General features: G+C 54.0%; 1 protein-coding gene across 4 annotated transcripts; it reads right to left on the bottom strand.

The window, feature by feature from the left end:
* Positions 1-4,209: 4,209 nt before the first annotated feature.
* Ecm1 (extracellular matrix protein 1) lies at positions 4,210-9,829 on the bottom strand. 4 transcript variants are annotated; one of them, XM_052179756.1, is made up of 11 exons: positions 9,575-9,829; positions 8,367-8,429; positions 8,122-8,223; positions 7,917-7,976; positions 7,731-7,811; positions 7,074-7,127; positions 6,530-6,849; positions 5,899-6,273; positions 5,235-5,455; positions 4,838-4,925; positions 4,210-4,535 (listed from the first exon to the last, which is right to left on the bottom strand). In XM_052179756.1, the coding sequence occupies exons 1-11, from the start codon at positions 9,642-9,644 to the stop codon at positions 4,305-4,307; spliced, it is 1,665 nt and encodes a 554-aa protein (XP_052035716.1). In that variant the 5' UTR covers positions 9,645-9,829; the 3' UTR covers positions 4,210-4,304. The 4 variants fall into 4 exon arrangements, with proteins under 4 accessions (XP_052035716.1, XP_052035715.1, XP_052035714.1 ...); XM_052179755.1 differs by having other exon boundaries at positions 8,122-8,226; positions 9,575-9,821; XM_052179754.1 differs by having other exon boundaries at positions 7,917-7,997; positions 9,575-9,821.
* Positions 9,830-9,889: the final 60 nt, after the last annotated feature.

Below are 9,889 nucleotides of genomic sequence, written 5' to 3'. Positions count from 1 at the left end.
TTTGGGGGGGGGGTGTTTGGTTTTTTTCGAGACAGGGTTTCTCTGTGTAGCCCTGGCTGTCCTGGAACTCACTCGGTAGACCAGGCTGGCCTTGAACTCAGAAATTCGCCTGCCTCTGCCTCCCAGAGTGCTGGGATTACAGGCGTTCGACACCATCACCCGGCTCCAGCCTGGCTTTTATCTCTATGAGTTTGAGACCAGTCTGGTCTACATAGTGAGTTCCGGGACAGCCAGGACTGTATGGCTAGCTGGAAAAATAAATAAATAAATAAATAAAAATAAGAAAGCCAGGCAGGGTCTATGCTTTTAGGCATTTTTGGCTAGAAATCACAAGTTCAAGGCTAGCCTAGAGTAACTAGTCAAACTGTCTCAAAGTAATAGAAACTTTAAAAGGAACCATTAAAGCTCCAATAACAAATGAATGAATGTAAACATTGTTCAATAGGTTTCCTTTGAGGTCAGTGATTTATCGGTATGTAGCTAATTAGCCCAACGACTCAGTAAATGGAAACAGCAAAATGTTATTGCAGATTCTGTCCTTAGGAATTTTGGAAGTGGCTTAATTGGATCAGGCTCGGGCACTGACTGCAAGGTCTCCTTGTAGGGAGGTGGGGCGTTGCCAGGCCTCTGCTATGCACGGTATGGGACTCCGGCTGTAAACAGCAGCCTGGCAGAGATGCAGTGCCCTGAGCCACACCCCCAAGCCTCAGGGCTCTTTCCTTCTTTCTCTCCTCTCTGCTCTTTCTCTCCTCTTTGTTTTCAAACAGGGGTTTGTGGTGTAGCTTTTCCTGCCTGGAACTCACTCTGTAGAGCAGGCTGGCCTCATATACACCTAGGTCTACCTAGGTCTGCCTCCCAAATGCTGAGACCAAAAGTGTGGGCCACTACCTGCTCCCTCTTCGCCTTCCTCTTTATGTTGTTGTTGTTGTTATTATTATTATTGTTGTTGTTGTTATTATTGATGGTCATTTTATGGTTCCTTGCTTTATTGTTTTTTCAGTGATATTTTATTTTAGTTGGAGGTCTTTGAACTATGAAGTACTCTCCCACAAGTACCATGACTTCTAGTGCTTCAGATGATTGTTGCTATTTTTTAGCCATAATGTTTATTATTATTATAAAATATTTTTATTCAAATTTAAGCATAGATCTAATTTTGAAACAAAAGATCTGTGTGCTTAGAGTCGTGGAAGCCTCGTCTTTTCTTTCCACCTGGAAGGCACAAAACTAATTTCTGGTAAATCTAATGGGATAAGTGTAGCTTAGATGAATTTAATTAATTATTAAAAGTAAAGAATTAATATCATATGCGGATGGTGACTTTAAGTCATCTTTGTTTTTGAGAGAGGGTCTTCCTGTATAGCCTAGACTGCCCCGGAAAGTATGTCTGCACACACACACACACACACACACACAGACACACACACACACACAGACACATACACACACAGACACACACACACACCCGCGCGCGTTTTATAAGGGTTTTTGTTGTTGTTGTTGTTGTTGTTTTGGTTTTTTCGAGACAGGGTTTCTCTGTGTAGCCCTGGCTGCCCTGGAACTCACTCTGTAGACCAGGCTGGCCTCAAACTCAGAGATCTGCCTGCCTCTGCCTCCTGAGTGCTGGGAGTAAAGGTGTGTATCAGTCCCACCCAGCTTATTTTTTTCATTTTTATTTATTTTTTTATTTATTAATTTTGAGACAGGGGCTCATGTAGCCCTGACTGTCTTGGGATTATGTAGACCAGGCTAGCCTTAAATTCACTAGGATCCACTGGCCTCTGCCTTCTGAGTGCTGGTACTAAGGCGTGTGTCACCTCTGCCTTCTGAGTGCTGGTACTAAAGGCGTGTGTCACCTCTGCCCAGCTTATTTTCATTGTTGGTGTGCCACATGTCTGCCATGTGTATAGCCTGTGCTGGGGGAGGGAGCAGGGCCCCAGGATCTGTAGTTACATGCATGTAGTTACGTGACATTTCTATGTCCTGTGAACTGAACTTATGCTTTCTTAACTTCTGAGCCAACTCTCCAATCCCTTCCAACAAAATCTGAACTTGTTGATTTTTTTATTTTTTGTTAATTTTTAAAAAATGATTAATTCTGTGTTTCGCCTGCGGGCTTGCATGTGTCTGGTGCTAGCAGAGGCCAGAAGAGGGAGGGCTCATTTCCCTGCTTCTTTTACAGAGTTGTGAGCCACCGTGTGGATGCTGGGAGCAGCCCGTGCTGTTAGCCACTGAGCCATCTCCAGCCCCTTAAGCTTTTTATTTTTTAAGATTTATTTTATGTGCGTTGGTGTTTCACCTGCATGTGTGTCTGTGTGAGTGTGTGCTGGATCACCTGGAACTGGAATTACTGCTACATGTGTGCTGGGAATTGAACCCAGGTCCTCTGGAAGAGCAGCTGGTGATCTTCAATCACCCCCATCCCCTTCACCCACCACCAAGCTTTCACTACTCTGTGGAATTCAGTTCTCTTCAGATCTGATTCCTGTGTCTTCCCAAACCTTCCATTCTACCGTAATAGTTTATTTTCACATCTAATTGCTCTCCATTTTAACACTTCCCCCTTTCCTTGGTAACAGCAACCTACTCATTGTTCAAACTCACCATCTAGTTACTGATGTTCACACTGGAGCCTCCATCTTAGCCCTGGTTACTGCTTCCTTCTCTTCTGCTGTTTACTTAGTTCTCCCAGTTCCCCATACTGTGAACCATGGCGCCAGGACTGTGCCACCTGGCCCTGGGCTACCGCTGGGTAAAGACAGAAGTGTCTACAGGTTTGACTCAGTTTCCCCAGCTCGCTCTCTCTGGGCAAAGTGCCTGGGACTTCAGTGCAGACCCACTGGAGCTCTTGAGTTTAGGACAGGGACTGGGGTGGGGTGGGCTGACACTGCCTGCTTATTGTCCCTAGTGCTGACGGACAGAAGAATCTGCTAAGAAGTTGCTTAGGAACAACCACTGACCAAAAAAATAAATAAAAGGCTGTGACTGAGCAGGAAGCGTCTGGTGTGCCTTGGATCTCAGCCAGGGTCCATGACCGGCCTGGGTCCATCCACTCTGCCAGAGCTGGGACTCGGAAGTCTGTGTTTCTGGAAAGATGTACTGTCACAGGGAATGCAGAGGTCACAGAGAACCCTGTCCCACAGGAGTATTCTTCCATCCCTAACCTTGAGGCTTAGGATTCAGGGCCCAAGGCTGAGGGTCCCGTCACTGCCCAGCTCTGGTTCATCTCAGGGCTGGAGGTCAGCCCCCTTGCCCAGGAACTTGCCCTCTTGTCTGCCTGGCTGTCAACTTGACATTTTCAGAAGCAAGTCTGACCACATCCTCTACTGGAGACGCCTAGCCTCCTCTTATCTCCAATATGGACGCGGTGTGAGAGGGTTGAGATGCTCTCCCAAGTGCAGTGTGCTGCCTCCGGCTCAGCCCCACCCTGCTCAGGCCCTGTCCTGCTCAGAGCACACTGGCACCTTGTCCTCCCTAGGCGACAACCTGTCAGACCTGCAAACAGGTTCTTGGCCTGTGAATAGCCAGGGCTGAGGCTGTGTTTTTAAGATGTATTTCCCAAGTCTTAACATGATCATGAACAGCGGCTCAGCAAACTAATAATAAGCCAAAGTGGATCAGAAGTGATTCCAAGTGTCAGGCTTGGGCTGGGGGACCGTGAGTGCTTGCCCTTGAGTTGGGGTCTCCAGCCCCCAAGTGAAAACCAGAGATGCTGGTGCACATCTGCTAAGTCCGCAGGCAGGATCCCTGTGGGGCCTCAGAGCCCAGGGACCAGTGGGGCAGCCATTGGTCGATTTCAGGTTCAGCGAGAGAGCCTCAGTGAAGTGGGGCGCCCAGACAAGGGCTCTCACCTCCCACCTGCACACTCACAAGCACACACTGGGACCACACAGCCTGGACTGGAGATGTACCTCAGTGGTAGAACATGTGATTAATTGTCAAGATGTTTGTTTGATCCTAAAAAACTATAAACTGGCAGGTGGGGTTGCGGCCAACACAGACATGTTTTTCACCCTGACCCCCTACAGCCAGCTCCTGGGGTGGAGCTCTATTAAGATACTTGATTAAGGTCACAATGACAAGTGAAGTCAAGCCACTTAGCTCTGGTCCCACCACATAAGGAACATCCTCTGTTTGGCCAGCGGGAGCAGGCCACTGGGCCAGTCTTGGGGAGCTTATTAGGGTGTGTGTGCGCTCAGGACAATAAGGTGCCGAATCCAAGAGGCATTTATTGTAATGAGTGTTCAGGGAGGGTGGAGCAGGGCGGGGGCCCCCACTAATCCTCCGAGGAGGCTCGGGGTGACTCATTCTTCCTTGGACCCAGGGGCAGGGCTGACATCTGTTCCCCCGGTGGGGCCCTGCCCCCCCAGGCCAGTGGCGTTCTCAGGGTCTCCAGCCACTAGGGCCACATTCCTCAGGTAGTTGGTATTGAAGCAGCTGACTTGTTTATCTCCAGGAGACAGGTCACAGCAGAGGGCAGGGTCTTTCCAGGAGTTCCTCCGGGGGCCACAGAGGTCCTCGATGAAGGCCAGTTTCTGAGAGGGTAACAGCAGGGGTCAGAGGTTAGGGCAGCGGTCCTCTGGAGCCTCTACTGCTTGCCCACTGTGTCCCTCTGGAGGCCCAGAGCCTGCTAGCCCCCCTACCACGGCACGGCAGGGTTCCTTGTCACTGACAGATGTGAGCATCTGGAAGCACCAGAGGCTTGAGCCCAGGAAGGAAGGCTTGTAGAACTCCGAGAAAGGGTCTGCTCCACTCACCCTGCCTTCCCTGACCAGGCTCGAGGCGCGACTCTACCTCTAGCCCTGTCCCCCGAGCCACGGCTTCCCCACACACTCACCTCCTCCTCGCCGCAGCAGGCCTGCTCCGGATACGGCAGCTTGCAGCAGCGGGCGGTCATATTCTGGATCATCCCCGGGATCTGTTTACTGTGGTTGGCATGAAAGAGGAAGAGTTCAGGGTCTTTGTTCCTTCCATAGCACCCCAAGGCCTGCTGGGGTCCGGGGTGGCTTACGCCTGTAATCCCATTACTTGGAGAAGGGGGGGGGGAGGAGACAAGAAGATTGGTCCAGTTCAAAGCAGCCTTGACCACAGAGTGAAACTTTCAAAATAAATAAACACCCCCTCCCACTCTAACAGAACTGGGACGTCATGATTTTGTCCTCCCCAAGGGCGCTCCACAAGGGAGGAGGTTTTTGGATAGGCAAGAGTGTCAGGATGATCTGGGTCACACTCACTGCTTGCTGAGAACTCTTCCATTTCCACAGAGCTGGCCCATGAGGATGGGGGTGACTCGGCTGAGGTCAAGGGTCAAGATATCCCGGTCATAGTTGGGATAGGGAGCTAGGTGGGCGAAGCATTCGTCACGGGCAGGACTCGGAGGGTAGTGGCAGCACGAGTGGGGGTGGGTCTTTATAGCCAGCTCCTTCTCACAGTATCCGTCCAGGGCATCCTCCCACTGTGGACCAGAGACACAAGTCGGAAGGCTGCCCCGCCCCTCCACCCCACACCCTATCACTTCCAGCTATGAGGAGGCCCGAGGGGCCGAAAGGGGAGGTTAGAAGGGCGGGGCACAGATGAGACTCCTAATTGGCCACTGGAGATGAGCTGGACCAGCGGGTACAGAGGGCCGGGTGAAGCCAGAGCTGGACGGGTGGATGCCAGACAGATGCATATGTGGGGTCACGGGCGGACGAAGCCAGGATGTTAGCACGAAGACTCAAGGTGAACAGACTTGGATGACAGACACAACGGACGGACGGAAGGATGGACGGGCAGGCGGATGGACGGACTGACGGACAGTCACAAGCAGACGAACGTGGGTGGATGGCTGTAGAGTCAGCGCTTGGAGCTGGGTGGGCAGGCAGATTGGCTCCCAAGGTGGCTGGGACGCCCACTTACGGCCTTCAGTGTGCAAGTGTGGTTGTGGCCCTGGCGGCAGCAGCGCTGGAACTCCGTCTCCAGCCGGGTCAGAGCCTGCAGCTGCCTCTGGATGGCGTCCGTAGCTGGGAGGTTGCGTGGCACGGAGCGGAAGCGTCTCAGGAGACAGATGTTTTTGACATTGTCCGGTGTGGGCAACCCCGGGGGGAAAGGCAGCTGGGGCCCCGAGGACATGCCATTCTGGTGGATGGGGCAGGGTCGGGGCAGGTCGTCTGGCCGAGAAGCTTCCTTCTGGAAGCAAGAGAATCGCTCCTCCCCACGCTGTTTGCAGCACAGGTGGGGTCGGGTCTTGACAGAGAATTCGGCCTCACAGAACTGGGTCATTGCATCCTCCCACTAGAGTGAGAGGGGTGGGTCAGCCTAGCACCACACTGTTCATATTCTCCCCAAGGCTCCAGGGAAGACCTCTCCGAAGGCAAATAAGCAGCACAGCCGACCTGTGCTCTGATGTCCGTATTCAGGGTGAGGTGCACGGGCGCGGGCGCGCTTGTACACACACACACACACACACACACACACACACACACAACAGCAGCAGCAGCAGCAGCAGCAGCAGCAGCAGCAGCAGCAGCAGCAGCAGCCAAATCCTTACCACAAGCTTCAGACAGTCTAGGCGGTTCGTGTCGCTGCGGCAGTGACAGCAACGGGAATATCCGGTCTCCAGCAAATTGAGCGTCTCTCCCTGGCGGCTAAGGTGAGAGAAGCCGGTCTGTGGCAGGTTCCAGGGGCCGTAGACCAGGTGCTGACGCTCAGGAAGGCAGATCTGCTTCAGATTGTCTGGAGACGGCCGTCCAGGAGGGAAGCCATCCAGCCGGTGGCCCCACACACCTCTCCGTCCCTGCTGGCAGTGCCGGGCTGGATTCCATGTCCGGGGCTCTGGAGGGAGCTGGCCAGCCAAGGTGGGTGGCTTCTCTAAAACAGAGAAAACAGTGGGGAGAATGCACTAAGGCTTGCAGAGCGGAGGGCACTGGAAGACACAGGGTTGAAGGGAAAGTGGGATCCTGTGTGGGAAACAAGACCTTCAGGGTCACTGACAGGGGACGAATTGTTACAGGACCAAGGTACCCTCAGGCCATTAGCTCCTTCTGAGGCTCGGGGGCTAACCGTGGGGACAGACAGGCCCGTGTGTCACTCACCCTCTTTCTGCCTGGTGCGGACAATCTCCTCCTGGGGCTGGACAGGTGGGTCTACTGGGATAGAGGGCGGTGTGTGAGCGAAGGCACTCTCTTAGAGGGCACCTCTAAAACTGGCCCGTGCTAGTTCCCATGCACGGAGCAGCTCGATGCAGGCCAGTAAACAGCCAAGGTTATTTTACATCATTTATTCATATAGCTGTGGAACAGGCATCATTTCCGTCCTTCCTTCCCTTCCTTCTAAAACCAGGCCTCAAGTGCTCACGCGTCCCAGGCTGGCGTTGAACTCAGTAAAGCTCACCCTGGCTGTCCGGGAACTTGCTCTATAGACCAAGCAGGCCTAGAACTCAAGAGCTCGGCCTGCCTCTGCCTCCCGAGTGCTGGAATTAGAACCATGCACCAGCACTGCCCGGCCTAAGAACAACCTCTGGAGGTCTGATGTTCATGCGAGTGCCACCACACCCAGCTGATGGAGCTCCGGGGATCAGACCCAGGGCTGTGCCGTGGCCAGACAAGTGTTCTACCAGAGAAGCGTTCTAGAGAAGCAAGCAGCTCGCCAGAGCAAGTCTCATGGCGCTCCTCCCCAAGCCCAAGCCGCCGTGCTCTGTGCTCTGTGCTCTGGAGTAAAGCCGTGGAGGAGAGAGGCAGTCAGTCACTTACTTTCCTTCTGTTCAATGGGGATGCGGGGAGGGGGCTGCTCTTTCTGCAGGGGGATGGCTTCTTGAGGGAGAGCAGAACCCGCTGCAAGATGGGGGAGGGCACAAGGGAGCGGAGGTCAGGCTACTGTCAGCAATGCGGTGGGGTGGGGTAGGGGTGGCGGGGTGGGGGGAGCAGGCAAGCGCTCACCTTTGTCTAAATTAGGGCTCAGGAAAGTGAGCCACTCTTCCTCGTACACAGGGGTGTCTTCTGAGGAGGGAGGGGGCTGCACTATAGAACAGGCAGTGTGAGCATCCCAGGCAGGCAGTGGGGTGGGGTCCCCCACCTCAGGAGCAGGAAGTATGCTAGGTTAGAGGTCTTGGGGGTAACGGAGAGGGCTCTGGGGTGGCCTCACCTTCTCGTTGTTCCTCAAAGAGGGGAGGGTCATACAGAAAGGATTCAGAGTGGTCTACGCGGAGCCTCCGGGTTTGTGGTGGGGAAGGGGGTGCTGCATAGCCTACTAGAGGCAAGAGGGGAGCCACTCAGAGCCTCACAGTCACTGCTTGCTCCCCACAGACACTGCAGCCAGGCCCTGAGTGCCTGTCCTCGTCGGCCCTGGGCGCTGAGGCAGCTGGGCCTGGGGAGTCCTGAGGTTCTTACCTTCATGGAGGTGCTGGGAGATGCGCTCTGGCTTCATCTCTCTCTGGTCTGAAACCTTGAAAGCTGGAGGAGGGAAGAACCAATCAGGGGCAGTTTTGAGGGGTCCCTTCCTGGTCCTGGACAGATGATGGGGAGGCTGTGGAGGCCAAGACTGTGGACAGGCTGCTGTGGGGGAGCACCTGTTACATACCTCCCCTTGGAGTGAGTGGCTGGGTTCTGGGTCTAAGGGGAATGTGACATGGCTGGGAGGGAGGTCTACTTTCCTGTCAGTATCTCCCTTGGATGGGGCTCGTGGCTGCTGTCCCCTCCAATGCTCTGATGCTCTTCCAGGGTTTGGGGACCCACCCCTCTCCAAACCTCTTTCTATCGGCCTGTAAAAACACTTTGGGCCTTTGGGTAGGACATCTAGCCAAGTGTTTAAGCGCCTTCCCCAGTCAATCTCAGTTTATTTTAGGTTACTTAAAAAAGAAAACTATTATTTGTGTATGTATGGAGGGGGGCCAGTGTGTCACCATGGTGATGTGTGTAGGTCAGAGGACCACTTGTGGGAGTCAGTCCTCTCCTTCCGTGTGGGTACTGGGATCACATGCAGGTCACCGGGCTGTTGGCCCTTACACTGGGCCGTCTCACTGGCCAGCGTTAGGCATCGGACTTAGAGCCCGGGGCATCTGGAGCTGAACTGAAGGCACAAACCTAGCAACCGGGACAGCGAGGTGGGGCTTTCCCAGTGGCAGGCTCTGTCCACGAAAGAATCTAAGCCTCTGTCCTGTCCAGGGTTGGTATTTCCTTTTGTTCAGACTTCAAAGCAATGTGTGTGTGTGTGTGTGTGTGTGTGTGTGTGTATGCGCGTGCGCACAATAGGGGGGTGACTGTGGATGGACTCTAACTCGCCCTCCAGCAGGAGCGAGCCAGTCGAGGCTCCCTGGCTTGGCAGCCTGAGTCTCAGTAGCCCGAGGGCCTCGTCTCCTCGCCTGCCTCCTTGGTCCTCCTCATGCTCAGACAAGAGCCTCCTCATCCTGTAACTCACCTGTCTTGTGTTGCCTATAGTGTTTCTTAGCAACTACCTGGAGGTATTCCACTCCTGTCCCAGCCTCAGCAGTTAAAGGTTCAGGTCCGCCAGCCCTCACTTCCCAGTGACATGGGCGTGTGAAGGAAGCCAGTCCCCACCTGCCAAGCTCCTAAGCAACTGTGACCCCACCCCAACTCACCTCCCTCAGAGGCAGCAGAAGCAAGAGCCAGGCAGGCCAAGATCAAGGCTGATCTGGATGTGGTCCCCATCCTGGGGCAAGAGCTGGCCACTGGTCTCCCAGAAGCTGGTTGTCACAGGCAGATCTAGACGTGAGGAGGTTGGGCCCCTGCTGCAAGCCTGCTCCTCTGGCTGCTGCACTGCTGTGAATGTCAAGGCCGCTGTCTCTCTTTATATACTGTCTCCCGCCCTCCTCCCGCTTCCTGCCGTGACTCAGGCCAGCAGCTCCTCCTCTCACAGCCGCTCCTCCCAAACTCCTGAAGCCTCCCTAGCCTGG

Source organism: Apodemus sylvaticus, chromosome 4, assembly GCF_947179515.1.
Source record: "Apodemus sylvaticus chromosome 4, mApoSyl1.1, whole genome shotgun sequence".
Taxonomy (NCBI): Eukaryota; Metazoa; Chordata; class Mammalia; order Rodentia; family Muridae; genus Apodemus; species Apodemus sylvaticus.
This window is presented reverse-complemented; position numbering and strand designations above follow the sequence as displayed.